Consider the following 19,481-nt stretch of genomic DNA (forward strand, 5'->3'; position numbering starts at 1 on the left):
AAATATAGCAAAAATTCGATCTATGTTAACTTTTAAGGACACCGAGACCATTTTACACGCCTTCATCTCATCACGCCTGGATTATTGCATCAGCCTTTTCACCTGTTTAACCCAAAAATCTACTGATTGACTCCAGACTGTCCAGAACTCAGCTGCCAGGCTTTTAACCAGAAGAAAGAAATATGACCACATTACTCCTATTTTAGCTTCATTACACTGGCTCCCAGTATGTTTTAGAATTGACTTTAAAATTCTATTGATTACTTTTAAAGCTCTTCATGGCCTCTCGCCTTGTTATATTTCTGACCTTTTAGTCCCATACACACCAGCACGTACCTTGAGATCCTCGGGCAGAGGTCTGTTGTCTGTTCCAGAGTCTCGACTGAAAACTAAAGGGGACAGAGCGTTTGCAGTCAGGGCCCCGAGGCTCTGGAACAGCCTGCCCGAGGAAATCTGGTCGGCTGAGTCAGTGAACTCTTTTAAGTCCCTTCTTAAAACATACTTTTATAGGAGAGCCCTTCCCGATCTTATTTGACTTTATTTTATCCCTTTTATTTTATTTATTTTATATTTATCTTAAACGTTAGTCTTTTCAATGTTTTCATGCTTTTATCTTGTATAGTTTTTGTATTATTGTCTCTTGGGTATTATTGTCTTTACACTTGTTAAATCACTTTGTAACTTGTTTTTGAAAAGTGCTCTACAAATAAAGATTATTATTATTATTATTATTATTATTATTATGAACCCCACACTGGGAGTGTTAATTTTGGAGCCTGCCTGCAGCAAACACTGCAGCTCATTGTACTAGCGTCACAGTCAAAAAAAAGTAAATCTCTCCTCATCCCCTTTCCTGTGAAGTGCCACTTTTCGGTAACTTTTCTTTTAACTATAATGGTCGCACTTCTGGTCAGAGCAAGAGACGTGATATTTTCAACCAGAGAGGCAGCGAAAAAAAGCTTTTCAGCCTGGTGTTATGTTGCTCTTTAAATGTTAAATATTATAATTCTATCCGCTCGATTTGCTTATGAATTGAGATATTAAAATGCTAAAACCTCTGTGCTGTTTAACATTTGAAATTGCATTCTCCTATTTATTTCCTTTATTGCTTTGATGGTTTGTACAGAAGAAGAAAATACTTGCTGTATTTTGCAGTATTGCTATAGTCATTTGTTGCTGTTTCAGGTTGGACCGCTATCGAGGCGATCCAAAGGAGGAACACAAGGACTGTTTTGACTTTGAGTGTCACATTTATGTTGACGATGCCTTCATGACTGAAAAGGACACAGAAAAGAGGCTGGTTAATTCTTACGTTAATGACTTGATCCATGTTGTCATAGAGGTTTATAGGTAAGATTATTTATCTATCTACTATCCATCTATATATCGATCAATCCATCTATGAAACCAACAATCAATCCATCCGTTCATTCAGGGTGTTTACCAACAAAGAACCAGATGATGTGTCAATCATTGAGGCTCCCTATGGTGGCAGGCTGATGTTTGTAATGCCAGAAGGCAACATGCTCTATATTCACTTAAAAGACAAAGAACGCATCAGGAACAAAAAAAGATGGTCCCAGGTATGGTATTATGTGTGTCTGTATATTGCTATATATGTTTGTGTAAATCCTAAAGGTGTCATGGTACGAGATGTTATTCAGAGGCCAAAAGTGGCATTGCTAAAAAAAATCTCCTGCTGGTTTTGTCAAAATCCAAACATTTTCAATTTTCTTATATATGACAAGAGAAAAACAGCAAATCACATTCCAGATGCTGGAATAAGCTAATCTTTTACATACTTTCTTCAAAAGGGCTTAAACAATAAATCAATTATAAAATAGTCAGCAATACATCGACAGTTAATCAACTAATCAATGAATCGACTAATTGTTTCAGCTCAACTTTGTATTGCAAAATGAAGATCTCTATTGCTTTAAATACACATGTGAATATTGATAATGAGCTTAGGCCTTTCTATACAGAGACTATGATGATAATAAACATCTCTACTGTAACTGTAGCAATGTTAAAATTTTAAATATGCTTTATAATATTGCGGACACAACTATATTGTCTTTTCTATTTGTATTATGGTTCCTTCAACCACAATTTCATTACGTCACTCAAAAAATAAATAAATAATTGACAAGTCACCTCTGTTTCTGTGAGACATATACACTATTTCCATTTCCACTCTTTACATTACCATATATGACTTTCAGATAATGTATATGTATTATCTACTCGGCTGGAAGGGCTACATTGTCAAGAACCCTCAGAAGATCTCAGTAAGATTTTTCTGCATTTTGTGTAAAATGTGCACATATTAATACTTTGACAGTATGTGTATAAAATATCTAAATATGTAAAATATCTGTGTCCAGCGCCAGCATAACCCATGCAGAGCCAGTTTGGTCTCTTTGGATGGTGAGATTTTCCTGTTGCCTCAGTATGACAATGACAACAAGAGAAAATTCATCTCAGATGAACACACTTACATCCTGGCTCTGGACGGAGACACTGACTTCCAACCTAAAGCTGTAATTCTGCTCGTAGACAGGTAAGTGACAGACAAATCAGCCAAGGGATTTATACTATCATGGGGATCATGGGATCTCATCGTTTTCCAACGTAAATCACTGATATTAACTGGTGGACAGGAAATGCTTTTAGTTTCAGTGCTGTTAGTGTAGATTTTTTGTTTGACATTCAGTCAGTTAGGGCAATTATTTTTTAGCTATTATTGGATATAATTTATTACGGTCTGCTTTAAACATTTACTAATTCACAAATGTATTATGATTGACAGGTTGAGGATGTATGATAATGTAGGTGCAGCGTGTGGTAGAATCCATCCTACTGGTATGGGTAAGTAGACTTTTCTTTTATGTATGTGTTTGTCCTGTGTGCATTTGGCACAGTTTCTCAATCAAACAAGGTTCATGTTGGTCTACCAACAAGACTAAGACCTTGATTTTACTTTAAGTTGCTTGTTCTGTGCTGCCTGCACCTGCAGCCAGTACAGAGTAACTGGGACAGCATGAGCTAGGGTTATGAGGTAGCTTCCACTGGATCTATTTAGCACAGTATAGTAAAGCAAACTATCTACTAGCAGGACTTTGTAATCTAGTTGCAGAGGGCAAGCACACCAAACTGTATCCTTCAATGGTAAATATTATAGTCATGGGATGAATTACTGTCCCATCATATTTTTCATCCGTACCATGCAAATATTATTCATGACTCAGTTGGTTGCTCAGATAGGAACTTCATTAAATATTATAGTTATTCATTGAAAATGTCTATTTTTGTAGCAGTAATCAAAGGTTCCCAGCACTGGTGCTTTCTGAGTGTCATCTGCATCCTCCTCATATAGTCCAAAAAAACGTAAGAAGGTTTTATGAAGGTAATTTGTCAAAAGGTAGTAAGGTTGCGAGTTGGGCAGGTTAATTGTCTGTCTGTGTGTGATGGACTGGTCCTGTCCAGCATTCAACCACTGTATGCTGGGATAGACTTCAGCTTTCAAAACCTTCAACATGAATATTGTCTCTCATTTGTCTCATCCTTTCCTTTGTCTCTCTTGCTGTCTGCTCATCACACTGCCTGCCTACCTGCCATCCCAGGTCCCATGGTATGGTACCAGAAGTTTGAGTATGCAGTAGGCCACTGGCTACAGAAGACAGCAGAGCATGTGTTTGGCTCTGTGCTGTGCAGTCCAGGATGTTTCAGTCTGTTCAGAGGTTCGGCCTTAATGGATGACAATGTACTGAAGAGATACACAACAACTGCAAGCAGAGCTTCGGAGTATGTGCAATATGACCAAGGTTGGCTCATACACACACACACACACAGACACACCAACCATTTTACCTCACCTAAGTTTGTCTATTTAACATTCTTCTCTGACTTTTCACGTCCATTTCTCACATTTCTTGTGTGTGCATGTATACGTTTCTAGGGGAGGATCGTTGGCTGTGTACTTTGTTACTGCAGCAAGGGTGGCGTGTCGAATACAATGCTGCATCAGATGCATACACCAACTCACCACAGGAGTTCAAAGAGTTTTATAACCAGAGAAGACGATGGGGACCATCTACACTGGCTAATACACTGGACCTTCTGCACAGGTTAGTGTCATTTATTATAAGCAATGGCGCAGTTTATATCCTTGGACAGGTACTTTCTAACTTAAACTGATTTTTTTAATCCAAATTAAAATTCTAAAAACTATGTTTTAGTTCGATTCTACTTTTGTTCTGGTGTTTCAGGGTCATCTAGAGGCTCAATCAGTTGTTCACTATGACACTTTGACTATTAATATAAACTTTTCTGTGGTGACTTAAATTGCAGCGGTGCAGAGACAGTGAAGAGAAACTCGTCCATCTCCAGGCTTTACATCTTCTATCAGATGTTCACTGTTGGTTCTTCTATCCTTGGTCCGGCCTCTGTGACACTCATGATAGCAGGTAGGTTCAGTCTAGGTTATTACTCTGCAGGCCTTTCCTTTTTGGGGGTTGTGGGTTCAGTGAGGGTTGAATGTTTCCTCAGCAGCTAGCTACAATTTCAGTTCACAAAGTCAGTTTCCTAGGAATGAATGGGCAGTCATCTTGGAAGAAGGCATCCATGGACTTGGCCTAAATCAAAGCAGACTTTAGAATAAAAGTAGAATAAACTCCAATGGTGCCATGTTGCCATTTTTTTACATGGTGACCCAATGGGTGTCCTACTGCCCTGCAGATCTGTATTAATAATCTTTCTGTATTAATAAGATCATCCAAGTCCATTTACCTGCATCTGCTCCTTAATTATTCCCCTCTCTCTCTATGCCATTTCCTGCCAGGTGCTTTCCAATTTGTCTTCAAAATCACTGGAACACTTTCCATCATCATCGCAAGCATTCCTCCTGTGTTCTACATCATCGTCTGTTTTGTAGCCAAGGCTAATCTCCAAATAACCATCGCTGGCATTATGAGCGTTCTGTACGCGTTCCTCATGACTGCATCCTTCTTCTCTATCATCGGTAGGTAGAAACTCTTCATATCATCTCTCATATTACTGTGTGTGCTATTTTCTTTTAAATTATGATTTATAAAATGTAAGTAAATGTATTTTAAACTCCTAAATGCACATACACATCCCCTTTTAGGTGACATGGTGATTAACGGCACCTTCCTGACCCCCACTGGCTTGTTTTTGGTTTCTATGGCAATCATGTACATGGTGACAGCTATACTACACCCAGAGGAGTTTGGTATGGTTATATTATAATAAAAATAAATAAATAAATAAAAATAATGTTTTACAGTTTTATGTTATTCTAACAGTTTTATGTTACATTACATTACGTTACGTTAACAGCTTTGTTATGTTACGTTAACAGCTTTGTTATGTTACGTTAACAGCTTTGTTATGTTACGCTTTGTTATGTTACGTTAACAGCTTTGTTATGTTACGCTTTGTTATGTTACGTTAACAGCTTTGTTATGTTACGCTTTGTTATGTTACGTTAACAGCTTTATGTTATGTTACTTTAACAGCTTTATGTTATGTTACTTTAACAGCTTTATGTTATGTTACTTTAACAGCTTTATGTTATGTTACTTTAACAGCTTTATGTTATGTTACTTTAACAGCTTTATGTTATGTTACTTTAACAGCTTTATGTTATGTTAACAGCTTTATGTTATGTTAACAGCTTTATGTTATGTTAACAGCTTTATGTTATGTTAACAGCTTTATGTTATGTTATTTTATGTTATTTTCTCCTCCAGGGATGATTGTCTATGGTCTGATGTACTTCATCTGTATCCCCAGTGGATACCTCCTACTGACCATCTACTCACTGGTTAACATGCACATTGTATCCTGGGGCACGAGGGAATCAAACAAGTAATACACTGATCATTATTAGAAGGACTAGTACAATAATTGATTAATCCTTTCACTAGCAAGGACCACAATCAACAGATACGATTAAATGAATTATTGATAAACAAACAGAAAATGTATGATGCTTGCAGTAGCTGAATAGACATTCGAAAGCGTTGTGGGGAAGCTACGATGGGAAATCCGCCATAGCGCCCGGGCACGACGGACGGAGATGAGGAGAGAGACCGGACAGAGAAAGGGGTGGGCAGGAGGGTTGCAGAATGCGAGAGCGAAGAAGAGGAAGTGCGTTGTGTGGGTATTTATGGAAAGCCAGGAGTGACGTCATTGATGTGTGGTCCCGCTCCTGAAACTCTGCTTGTAGCCCCACTTAATTACTTAATTATTACTTAATTTACAATGATATTAAGTAAAGATAATCAACAACCCTCCAATTTAAGAATCTAATCATCTATTAATCTAAAGCTAGTCTGTTAGTTGATGGCGGTCTTCTGATTTCAGCACTAATGGTGTTAGTTGTAACAGTAAAGATAACTGTTGCAAGGGGAGAAGTGGTCATTTAAAAGTAGAATTAGGGGGAACAAAAGCAGTATGAACAGTAGCAGACAAAGTGAAATCGCCCTAACAGTAGTATGAGTGGCAATCTTGGGTGCATCCACTAGGAAAGTGGTTCGTGTTATAAATAATATGCCACAGATCTCTGTTCTTCTGTTCTGTTCTTCAAAGTACAGCTTATGTCGCTAACTAAATACACACAGCATTTGATGTTCAGTAGGATTATGGGTTAAACATGCAGAGAGTCAGAGAGCTTTTTCTGATGTACATATACAGAATCTCACAAAAGTACATCCCTCACATTTTTGTAAATATTTGATCATATCTTTTCATGTGACAACACTGAAGAAATGAAACTTTGCTACAATGTAAAGTAGTGAGTGTACAGCTTGTATAACAGTGGACATATGCTGTCCCCTAAAAATAACACATCACACAGCCATTAATGTCTAAACCGTGGAATAGGGGTTTGGTCTGGAGGCCAGTCCATCACCTTTACCCTCAGCTTCTTTAGCAAGGCAGTGGTCGTCTAGGAGGTGTGTTTGGGGTCGTTGTCATGTTGGAATACTGCCCTGCGGCCCAGTCTTCGAAGGGAGAGGATCGTGCTCTGCTTCAGTACGTCACAGTACATGTTGGCATTCATGGTTCTATCAATGAACTGTAGCTCAAATGTGTGGGCAGAACTCATGCAGCCGCCGGCACCATGACACTCCCACCACCATGCTTGATTGTAGGCAAGACTCACTTGTCTACTCCATACCTGGTTGCCGCCGCACACTCTTGACACCATCTGAACCAAATAAGTTTATCTTGGTCTCATCAGACCATAGGACATAGTAGTAGTATCAACATCCAAATAATAATAATAATCCATGTGATACAGCAATAATTTAAATCAATCAACCCGTTTTTGTATAAAGTATATAAGCTAAAGACAAGTAATAAACTATACAATCTATAGCCTATTATAGTAAACCAACTAAAAGTCTTAAAAAATGTGGGTTGAGGGTATACAATATGTGATACTGTAAAATTATGTAGAATTTAAAAACCATCTAGTCATCCATCCATTTTGCGTATTTTATCCGTTTCAGGTCCAGGTGAGACCATGCTATCGTTAACCAATGATTCACTTATCCAACATATGAGGAGCCAGCGGGGAATTAATGTTTTCATTTATGCCAACCTGCATTCAACAATCACTCACTGTATCTGCCTGTATTTTAATGTGTGTAAAGTTTTTTTCTGAATGTCTATCTGTCTGTCTGTCAGGGGAGACGGAGTAGTGAAGAAAAACCACAATCTTCTGTGTGACAGAAACTGTAGATTGTGCTGCTGGGACATGAAGATACAGGTGCTTTTACGAAACATCTACTGACAAGCCCTCCACTGGATGAATCAATGGACAAAATCAATTATTTTATCCTGTTGCTTTACAGATAACGCAGGAAACAGAGAACTTGATGATTCGACAGATCACAGGCCAGACTGCAGAGCAAGCCCCTCCTCTACCAATTACCAACCAGGAAATAACTCAACAGGCAGCTGCGAAGCCAGAGCCTCAAGTTGAAGTCAAAACAACCAAGGAAGCTGTGGAAGAGGCTAAGAAATCGCCAACTGACAAACTGAACGGGAAGGCAGCAAAAGGCAATGGTGATGCTTCCAGTGGCAGGTATTTTTTTGTTGTCTTTCTTCTCTTCTGTTTATCACTGATTAGTCAAACAACCAAACTCATGTTATTTTTCACTGTAAGATGCATCCATGCACACAAACTCACCTCTACTGCTGACGTCAAACAGAGTACAGTACTGTTCAAGTCCCAGGCTGAGGACACTTGATTGTTCTTTTACATTTTGATTATCCTCTGTCCTTGTAGGACAAAAACATGTATACACTTTAACTACCCAACATTCACAAAAATGTCTATGCTTGTGTGCAGCGATGACAGCATTGAAAAAAAGAGCCTATCAGAGAGTGCATCTGATGAAAGTGATGAGGAGTATGACAAAGACTTTATGACTGCCGACCTAGAGAAAACAGAGGAGCGTCCTGTCAGTGGTGAGAAGCACTTCAACTGTGTATTTGCCCTGAATACCACATACTGTAATTCATACAACTCATTATGTAGAACCCAGAATGCGTCATACTACAGGTGCATCTCAGAAGATTAGAATATAGTGGAAAAGGTTTTCCCTAATTTAAGTCAAAAAGTAAATATTTCATATATTCTAGATTCATTACACATAAAGTCAAATATTTCAGGCCTGTTATTTTCTTACTGATTAAGGCTTACAGCTCATTGAAATCACAAATCCATCTCTCAAAAATTTTGAATATTAGAATAAAGAGCCTGAGAAGAGCCTTTAATCTCTCAGTCTAGTTCAGTACATACAACCACAATCATGAGGAAGACTTTTGACTGGACAGTTGTCCAGAAGACACTCATTAAGGACGGTAAGCCACAGAAGGCAATTGCTGAAAGGGCTGGCTGTTCACAGAGTGCTGTATCAAAGCATATTCATGGAAAGTTGATGGAAGGAAAAAGTGCACAAGCAACAGGAATGACCGTAGCCTCGAAAGGATTGAGAAACAAAGCCGATTCAAGAACTTGGGGAAGTTTGACAAGGAGTGGACTGAGACTGGAGTCAGAGCATCAAGAGCCACCATGCACAGATGAAAGTGAATTCTGCACTTCATTTAGGGCCAGAACAAAGTCAAATTATTTCAAATCCTTGTATACTCGTGTGCACATTTAGCTCAGTTGGTATTGTGCAGGACTCCTGTTAGGAAGGTTTTAAGATCAATTCCAGTTAACCACGGATATTTTTCTCTCCCTTGTTAAACAAATTGATTATAAGGAAACTTTTGCGCATGCTCACAATAAAGCCTGTGCTGCAGTGTGTGTGCGTCCCAGCGTTTGATCCGCATTCATAAACCTATAGACGCTTATTTTCATTTCCCTGAGAAAATTCAGGGGAATCCAATCACACGTTTACGGACGGCTTTTTCACAGGTGTGTCAAGCAGGCCAGAGTCTCTTTTGAATGTCCGTCAGAACTCTTCAAAGTAAAAGCTCTCAATAAACTCAACAAAGCATTGCTGCAAAAAATGTTCTAGCACTTTTATTTTGGAGGCACAATCACTTAAAAGGAAGTGATTGTGTGTGTAACCGTTGCTGTCATGACTGAGATCTATTTCAGCACCAGCCACTATCAATTTATTTATTTGTTATTTTTCTGCTATCAAAGCAATCTGGCCGCAGGCCAAATATTATTGCTGGCAGACCGGTTCTGGCCTGCGGGCCGCCTATTGCCAACCACTGCCATAGAGGATCTATTGATTGTCAAGACGAAAGTGAGAGACACCAGACCAACAATACAGACGAGCTGAAGGCCACTATCAAAGCAACCTCGGCTTCAGTAACACCTCAGCAGGGTCCTACATGCCACCCCGCACTTATGCAGTAGTTCATGCAAGAGTGCATAAATTAACATTTTTCATAATTTTTCCACTTTTCAGAAAGTCAACATTTTTGTATTACACACTTTTTTGTAATATTCTTATATTTTGAGATATGGATTTTTGATTTTCATGAACTGTAAGCTGCTACCATCAAGATTAAAACAAAAAAATGCCATATTAAAATGACATATTTCACTATGTGGAATGAATCTAGAATATATAATGTTATAAGTTTCACATATGAATGTGATATTCAAATTTTCTGAGATGGACCTGTATATACATACATACTGTAATGACATTATCTGTATGTGTGTGTTTATAGACTGGGTGGTCCCGGTGAAAGAAGAGTTTTTAAAGAAGCTGACGTATGCCAACATGAAGAGAAATCTACAAGAACAAATACGGTAAATAAGTATTATACAAAGAAATGTACAATTTTGTATGTAATATCCACAACACATGTGGCAATGTTTGCACAAAACACTGAATATCACTCACGGTAAATAAATTAACAAACTAAGTTATATGCATTTCTATACATGTTTATGTTCACATGAGCTTTAGATGAGCTCATGGACAGATTTAAAACTTATATTCAGTGTTTTAATAGTTGAAGAAATACTGTAATTTGTTTGTGCTTTTCTTGTCCTCAGATACACACTCCGTAACAAAGACCAGGATGATGTGTGTGAGGAGTTGGTCTTAATGTTAACAGACACTCTTAGTGGAGAGCTAAGTGGAGTGGGGCCTGAAGATGTTCTGTCAAACAACCAGCTTGAGGAGTTAAGATATGCACTGTCAGAGCAGGTAATAATAACAACAACAACAACAATAATAATACTACAACATCAAAGTAAAGGACAAATTCTATGAGCATAAGCCGTCAACTGTAACAGACAATGATGAAGCTACTATAATCTGGGATATACCAATTCAAACTGATACAGAAACCAAGGCCAACAGAGCCCACATAATAGTGAAGGAGAGAACTTGTCTGCTCATTGACATGTCTGTCCCCACCGAAAGCAACACCTCCCTGAAGACCACAACAATACCAGTGGTAATAGGTGCTCTTGGTCTGGTCAAAAATAAAAATAAACCAAGAAAATCCCTGGACATATTAAGATACAAGAAATTCAGAAGATCGTCCTCCTTAGCACGGCTCACATTTTAAGGAGGACCTTATCCATCAGATAAATCCATCACACCCTCATTGCAGCCTCAAGTCCATGGAATGAACTCGGCTCTATGAGTGAACAAAGCAGGACATTAAGATTGATTGGTGAGAAATTATAATGTGTGATAGGTTTGGCAGCAATAGCACAGCTATTCTAGTTTTATTTCCTTTAACATTACTTTTGTCATATTAAAAAATAAATTGTATAATGTATAACTGTATTATATCACATTCGCATGCTTCTATTTCAGAGGGTTCTGATTTGATGAAAACCAAACTTAAAAGCTCTTGCAGAAGAGGAATGATTAAATCACTGACTAATTGACTTTCTCTCTCCCAGGCTCGGCGTATCCTTAAGACCAGTCGAATGGAGAGATTAGAGAAGAGAGTAAGGAGAGCCATCGAGAAAACACTCACCGCCCCGCAAGTTCAAAATCTAGATGAGGTAAGTTGCACATTCAGGGCTGGGATTTTTCTGATTTGCTCTTGAAAAATGTGTCTAGGTTCAAACTGACTGTACATTTTTTGTTGTCTATTTTACATCAAAAAAATATTGGTCATTTCGCATTTAATGAAATGCTGACAAAACACATTAAGACTAGTTGCTAATATTCATAAACTCACTTTTAAACTACATTCAGTCCAGTTCTCTAATTTTAGTTGTTTCAGCTGCACCACAATCATCCTCAACATCATCTCTACCATGATAACTACTATAGGAATGTTCCATCAGTGCTAATCACAATGACAAATGATTGTTCATCGATGAGTTACAGCTTCATACAGATTAGTTTGATTGAACTTCTTATTTACAAGGACGGCCTGGCAGGACAGGGGTAGCCATTACTAGTGTTGTAGTACTTGAGATCGGTCTTGGTCTCGAGACCGGTCTTAAGACCACTTTTTGATGGTCTTGTTCCTGTCTTGGACTCGACAGCATTTGTAATTGGTCTTGTCTCAGTCTCGGATATTGAGGACTCTGGATTTTATTTCAAGACCAGTCCAGACTATAACTTTGGGAATATCAGTAAATTGCATCATCCAAACTTTGATAAACTTATAGCTTCAAATGCAACCTGGTCTTGGTCTTGACTCAGTCTCGCCCTCCCTCGGTCTTGGTCTTGACTTGGTCTCAGCCCCTAAAAGTCTTGGTCTGGACTTGGTCTCGATAAACTCTGGTCTTGGTCTTGTCTCGGTTTGGGCAGTCTTGACTACAACACTAGCCATTACTGCAGTAATGTAGCCCACACTAAATCTTTCAGTGCAACTTCTGACAACCTCACTGCTGCCTTAATGCCCACAGAGTCACAGTGTTAAAGAAGAACAGTGTAGCCTGTAGATTTTATTTTGTGCTGAGGATGAATCCAAGATGTCCAGAGACTGCGGTCTCTGTCCTTACATCGATGACAGATTGATCACAAAGCGGTCGTGTACTCTATCGTGTTTGGGTAGCCAACTAGTATCTATCTTTCAAAGTTTCTAAACACGTAAACTTCTGCAAATGAATGCGTTCTATAAGTTCTTTGACAATGTGAATGAGGAAGTGAAACGTTACGTCAGACAGCTAGGAAGAGTCGGAGAGAAGCTCAGAGTTTGTTGAAGAAAACCTCTGAGGTTGGGTTCACAACATAAATTGCCGGAGTTACTGATCTAGGGTTCAACTGATGGTTTAGAATTTCCCTCATCTCAGGCTTAACATACTAGAGTTATCAATAATCCTGCTTTCTGAAACAGGGCCCTAAGGCCTGTACTATGAAGCAAGTTCAACATCCACAGATATCTTTTTGTTATCTGGCTTCACTAACTCTAATAATCGCGATTGAGATAAGCGGTCACACAAAGCTGGTTATAAACTCAGTAAGTCATCCCAGGGTTTCCCAATCCAGCCATGAGCGTGTTCACATAAAAGAGGCAGTGTTAGCAGCTGATGACCATTTGCAAACATGGACAAGTCCACTGGCAGCAGAGCGTCATATTTTACAAATGCAAACTGTAATATTAGAGAAAAAGACATAGACTAAGTAACACAGCTGTAGCTGACATGCAGGAAGACAGAATATCGCCGACAGTGTAAATGCCTAAATGAAAAGGTACAGCCTATTGCCTAATAATGTGTTGCTTAGATGTATATTCATGGCGTGTATGATAATTTTAGCTTTCTTCTTTTAGCTTGGCTGTGTGTCGGCGTTTCCACATTAAAAGCCTCAGGTACTGAATAAGCGGTCGTTCCAGCTCACTTTTAATAACTTCGCATCACTACAAAAAGTAGATGAATAACTTCATAAAGCAATGAAACTAAAATCCATTCATGCCATAAAAGCTGCTCTGTTAGTGGTGAAAGACTGAATCTCAATCTCAATGTAGGCTACAGAAAACTGTGCCCATATAGCAAAAGGTTGGGCGGGACATGACAAGTCTGCATAATACAAGATAGCTACTAACCTAGAATAAACCAATTTATATTAAACTTAATTTCTATATGCCTACTATGCTCATAATAGTGCGTTCAGCTGAGGGAACGCACTCCTTAACACATGTGCATAATACTGAGCCTCACATAAGAAAAATGAAACCCATGCGACAGGCTGTGTGAAACAGACATGGGAGCACATAAAAAATATCACATAACACATTTCAAAGTGGTAAGTAGGCTTACTGTCATACGTTAAAAACCTACAACAAGTAGCAGCCTACAAGGCTTGAGTAGCCTACTTAAATCAGTCTCTGTAGGATGACAGTTTCTTTGTATCACCACAGCAAACATAAAAGCAGCCTATATGTCTTTATAAAGCTGATCTCTTATCTGGAAAATAACCTGCTCCAAGTAAAAAGTGAACCAGCATTTCAGGTACTGAAAACCCGGGGTTAACCCCGAGGTAACCTCGCTAAGCTCAGTTCCTGCTTCATGGTACAGGCCCCTGGTCTTACACAGGGTAATGTTTTAGCATTGTTAGCTTTACGTATAATGATTACATTAATGAAGGTAGTTTCACTTAATTTAAATAAATCCTAACAAATTCATTGTGTGCATGCATCTGCTCACGTATGTGTTTAGGGTGAACACGACTTCTGGAACAAGTTAATCGAGCGCTACTTGACGCCTATCAAGGACAATAAAGCACATCTGGAGGAAGTCACCAGAGAACTAAAGTCACTGCGCAACAAGGTGAGCTTTCTGCAATTAATGTTTGTGCAAATGGGTCTGTTTTTTGTGTTTGTGGCATGAATTCTGCCTCACATGAAATATGCATTTTTATTTTTTGGACCTTGAAATACTGCCAATGTATTATGGCGGTTTATTTTCTAATATTCATTATAACATTGGTCTGTACTGGGAGTGAGCCTACTGAGGGGTATACTACAGAAAGTGAAAGGCCAATGACATGTCAAACAGAAAATTAGTCTATCTATTTTTGTTTATGGCTCTCCTAATTGGTGTGTGGTTGACTTTGGCCACTGTCAAGCCACTCGCATCAGGGTGTTCCCAAAGTGCACATGCGATAACATCTTAGAAAGTGAAGGAAAAAGTTCCTTCAGCCAAGCAAGAGCTGAAAAGCCATTCATCTCTTTCCTTCTGTAGTGCAGCTTTTAATATGCTTAAAGATTTTGAACAATGGATGGACATAACAAAAGTTGATAGCTTCCAATGCACAGTGGGCTTCAGGTGCTGGGATGCCAAGGAATCATTTCCTTATTGAACAGAGCCAGGAGCTCTGCCCAAACTATTTCTTTCAAAAAACGACTATTTCCTGTACAGCTCTTTTGCTTTCCTAAAAATATGTTTTTACATCAACTTAAAGACATGTTTGTTGCCACATGGACAAACCACAGCAGGTTACAAGATGCTAATACTATTTCTAAATTGCCTCAAACAATTTGTCTAGATTTTTTGTGACTTATTTCTGGTAGGTATAATATTAAAGTGTTATTATTTTACGCACTGCTGGCCGCCAACACACAGTAGCAAGCATATTTTCATATAAATTCAAGTTACCAAAGTCAATCTCCTGACAATGGACAGTTTTTTAGTGGCTGCACAACAAACGGCAACGTGCAAATACATATAAATAAATAATCCTAATAATTCTAGCCTTTGATGTATGTAGCAACCGTCATGCGCTATGTAGCCTACCGGCAGCCTGGTGGGACTACTTTTTGTATTCAAAAAGAAATGTCTGTTGACGAAATAAAGTCAAATTGTAGTGCATCTGTTAGCCTACTTTCTTTTTGCCATACTTGGTAACCATTTTATAAAAGCAATAGCTCACTTCAGGCCGTGATATATGCTTATTTTGTCACAGTTAAGGAGGTTGCCAGCCAGAGACATTTTAGAGAAGGACTTTATTGCCGGTACAACACCCCTTAACTGTGATATAATAAGCGTATACCACGGCCTGTCGTGAGCTATTGCTTAAGTATGAAGACTTAAGAAACATCATTAAATACTCCTTCATCCCTACAGGCAGTATTCCTGTATTTCATCATCAACGTGCTGTGGGTGGTGGCTACCTTCTTCCTGCAGGCCATTGGAAATGATGTAATCAGCATCAAGATCCCTAAATACTTTCCAAATGGTACTTTATCTGATGAACCCCTCAAGGTTAGTCCAAGATGCACATGCTGCAAATAGAAATAGTTAAAGGAGCAAGAACTGTGAGGTATTTTTGAATGTCTGTCATAACTGCTGTAACGCTGTATCACCTTTACTGTAATTTTGTGTTAACAGGTGGAGCCTGTCAGTTTGATGTTCCTGTTGTCTTTTGCAATTCTTCTCATTATCCAGTTTCTGGCCATGTTATATCACAGGTATATATATATATATATATATATATACACACACACACACAAAAACTTGTGTATGTGCCACACGCCCACTGAATTCAAAACACTTGGAGGTGTAAAATCAGACTATATATTTGATAGCTTCACAGCTAACTCAGACTGACCTTGAAAACGATGCAGGAAAACTTCCAAACTTTCAGATGTTGGAGATTTGATTCATTGGCAAAGAAAATATATCAGTTTTTAAACTGGTACTGAATATTTTCCCCCACTATGAGCAGCATTAACAAATGTAAGGTGAATTATAATGGGATCTTTTGTACCATAATATGTGTTTCATCTTGGTGCCTCTCTGTTTGCAGGATCTACACTCTGATCCATGTGGTGTCCTATCGCAGCACAGAGAAAGACTACAAACAGAAAGATGATGTAAGTAACAATATCAAACACACGCACAGGTATACACATAAAACTACAGGGAATTTGTTTTTTTTAATTGGAATCCTTGTCAGGTACAAGATTTGCAGAGGGCTGATTATATTAAAGGCACTATGCCACTTGGGTCCCTCAACATAATAGTGTCAAAGAAAGAGAACCAAATTGTCAACAGACTTGTCATCATGACAACAGAAAGAGTAGAGCATAACTATACACAAATCTAAATCACTATCACATTAAAACATAATGCCATCTTGTTCAGACACCCAAACATTACGTCACACTACACTAAAGTAGCTTGCAGTACATCAAAAAGCTCACAGTATATGACTGACTTAAGCACTGACTGTTGGAAAAGACTGGGACTGTCACCGCTCTAGAGTTTGACACAGAGACGCCAAACACAGCTCGCGCGCAAATACTACATGACAGGATTAACATACAGTAAGGTGTATTCACAATAGAATATGCATTTAAATATAAGTTTATTATAGGCAATTGTACAGAAGGGGGTTCAATAACAATAAATAATTTTAAAAATGCAGAAAGTGAAATAATGGATTCCAAAATGAAAACATACAGTATATTAAGTATGAGCATGTATTCAAAATGAAGTTAATGGAGTAGTCAAGGACATTCTTCAGACCATAGATTAGTAGTGGCATGAAGCAGTGGTGACTCAAATGTAAGGACGCCAAGTGGCACGCTCACTTTTTTTAAAAAGCACCAATTATGACATGTAGGCCTATCTAAATCTCAGATTTTAAGTACTGTACTTTAAAACACATGAACCACATTCTCAAGGTTTTCTTTAACCGCAGGTTAAAATAAAAGAATGCATGTATGATATAGATACATGACTTACATGTGTTTTACCATGGACTGTATATAAAAAGCCCTATACCCATTAATTTAACATAAACATATTGGCTGAAATGCAAATCTTCTTACCTAGTTGCAAACAAAGTGAAGATCAGTCTTGACTAGCACCAAAATAAGTATGACCTTCAGAGCATAATAGTCTTAAATCAATTGGTAAATTCTGGCAGTGCTTCGTCTATAAAATTAATAAGACCCCACCCACACATGACAGCTGGCTCCATACACTATAACCCCGACTATGAAATCAGCAGCTAGTCAGGCAAACCGATTACAGGCAACACAAGCACACCAACAACTGCATATCATGCAAGACACAGGTGCGGGGGGAGAGGAGGGGGTGTGACTCACCTACTTGTCCAAGCCTCTCCTGTCATGTGCTCCGACCTCGTCTTCTTTCCTTACCCGGGTAGCTCCCTTCACTTCATCCTGTCTTTTTGAGCGGTTTTATTTTAACCTGCTATGGTTAGCTAGCTAAGTTAAGTAATCCCGCTAAAAAGCACATAACTTAGCTGACATATTATTAGCACTTCTGGGAAACTTCCTAACTAACCCGGTTTGTTTCATTTCAACGACCTTGTTAACTTTCTGTTGTTTGATATGAGTGAAACACAGTAACTTCCCATTTTCACAATTTCTAGCTAAGTCTTGACACGCTGCTGAATTTCCCAGAGGAATGAAGTTACTAATCAAGGGACGCCAAATTCACCTGACTTCGTCTCTGTTAGTCACGCTCGTCTATAAACAAACAATACCATCTGTCACCACAAGCTGATTGACATTTCCCACACATTCTAACCCAGAGGGCGCTGTTTCACTCATTTTAAGAAATCAATTGAAACTTTGGGATAGATTGATTTTAAACTGAGAATATTCAAAGAGGTCCACAGTGGTGAATTGCACTGAACATATAGTTGGTATAGTTGTAAGATTAGAGTATTTTAAACAGCATGCATTGCAGCACTGTTCTTCTGCATATTCTGCAGTTTCTCAAAAGCTGTTGACTCTATTTTATCTATATTTCAATCATCTAAATGTGTGCTGATTAGAACAAAAGCTACATGTAAGAAACATGTCTAAAGAAAAATGTGTAACATTTAAAGCCCTTGACATCCTAACAATTCAGTTAGGATAATCATGTTTATTGACTCACCAATGCTGCCAAAGAGATCTTTATTTCTGTGTGTGTGTGTGTGTGTGTGTGTGTGTGTGCGCACACACGCCTTTCTGTCACCTAGGATGATGATGATGATGATGATGGCTTGACTCTGGAGAACCACATTGCCAATGGACTTGTCATTACCAGTGATGACCTGTAGTCAGAAACAACCAACTGTAATCAGTGAAACCCAACAACCAGCACACATTGGCATCACCAGTGACAACCAGCCGGGTCTCTTACCACTTAAGGGCTTTCACAGTGTACTAAATATGGCATTTTGATTATCAAACGGCATAGAGGGTAGGCGATCAGACAGGCCATGTCTTAATCTTGATGTCTGAGGAAATCATCTAGTCTTGTCTCTGCAGCATCTGTTTTGCCTCCCAGCTAGGGTGATTTGAGTACAATCCAGCTAAGGAGGCAAAAAGGCACAAGGGAAATCAATTATAACAGATCCAATAAGCTTTGTTTTACAATATGAAATGAGATTTTCACACAATGGGATCTGGGGTCGGAATCTTTTTAATGATGAAATGTTTTATTTGAATGTATTTGTTCTGAAAACTTGTATTTATTCTATTTTAAGTATGGTTGAATGCATCGGGTCCACAGACTAATTGAATGTCCTTGTTTGACTCGAGGGTCTAAAGATATAGGGTGTTGTATAGACTACACATCCCATTCTACAATAATTTAGGAGGGTTGAAAACCAAACACATTTTTTCTTGTAAAATTCCTTGTAGAAGATACACTTCCCAGTAATATCAGGAAGTTTACAGAAAAATAAGTGTAATCTAGTGATTGTTCTTTTTGTGTGTCTGCATCAAAATCATTTTTATGAATCACAATAATGGGCTGAATGTAGATGTAAGCAAATAAGTGTATATCTGAGCTCTGTCAATTCAGGTTAAAAATCAAATACTTGAACGTTGCTCCCAGGAAACTGCCAGTCCTCCAAAGGTTATGAAATGCGACATTTGCACATGAAATATTGTGAAGAATACTTTTAACATTTTATTGGTAAACCTCATGTGTTATACTCTGAATAGTTTCTGGTGTAATTTAAATGAATGTGTTGCATTTTTAATACTGTACCAATATGGCATCAGCGTAATTATTTAAACCAAGTGTAACA

At 38.4% G+C, this 19,481-nt stretch overlaps 1 protein-coding gene across 1 annotated transcript in view; it reads left to right on the plus strand.

Annotated features, from left to right (window-relative positions):
- The window catches only part of chs1 (chitin synthase 1), a 36,320-nt gene extending 16,839 nt beyond the window's left edge, over nt 1-19,481 (plus strand). Inside the window, exons 13-34 of the mRNA XM_046032890.1 lie at nt 1,186-1,350; nt 1,436-1,583; nt 2,226-2,291; nt 2,388-2,563; nt 2,813-2,871; nt 3,627-3,827; nt 3,962-4,130; nt 4,354-4,469; nt 4,844-5,023; nt 5,150-5,254; nt 5,775-5,892; nt 7,717-7,798; nt 7,884-8,116; nt 8,384-8,502; nt 10,231-10,312; nt 10,562-10,715; nt 11,426-11,530; nt 14,141-14,251; nt 15,548-15,685; nt 15,812-15,891; nt 16,230-16,296; nt 18,423-19,481. Coding sequence (XP_045888846.1) covers nt 1,186-1,350; nt 1,436-1,583; nt 2,226-2,291; nt 2,388-2,563; nt 2,813-2,871; nt 3,627-3,827; nt 3,962-4,130; nt 4,354-4,469; nt 4,844-5,023; nt 5,150-5,254; nt 5,775-5,892; nt 7,717-7,798; nt 7,884-8,116; nt 8,384-8,502; nt 10,231-10,312; nt 10,562-10,715; nt 11,426-11,530; nt 14,141-14,251; nt 15,548-15,685; nt 15,812-15,891; nt 16,230-16,296; nt 18,423-18,503 — 2,755 coding nt within the window. The 3' untranslated portion in view covers nt 18,504-19,481. The remainder of the gene's footprint in view (nt 1-1,185; nt 1,351-1,435; nt 1,584-2,225; nt 2,292-2,387; nt 2,564-2,812; nt 2,872-3,626; nt 3,828-3,961; nt 4,131-4,353; nt 4,470-4,843; nt 5,024-5,149; nt 5,255-5,774; nt 5,893-7,716; nt 7,799-7,883; nt 8,117-8,383; nt 8,503-10,230; nt 10,313-10,561; nt 10,716-11,425; nt 11,531-14,140; nt 14,252-15,547; nt 15,686-15,811; nt 15,892-16,229; nt 16,297-18,422) is intronic.

The sequence above is a fragment of the Micropterus dolomieu genome, linkage group LG20 (genome assembly GCF_021292245.1).
Source record: "Micropterus dolomieu isolate WLL.071019.BEF.003 ecotype Adirondacks linkage group LG20, ASM2129224v1, whole genome shotgun sequence".
Taxonomy (NCBI): domain Eukaryota; kingdom Metazoa; phylum Chordata; class Actinopteri; order Centrarchiformes; family Centrarchidae; genus Micropterus; species Micropterus dolomieu.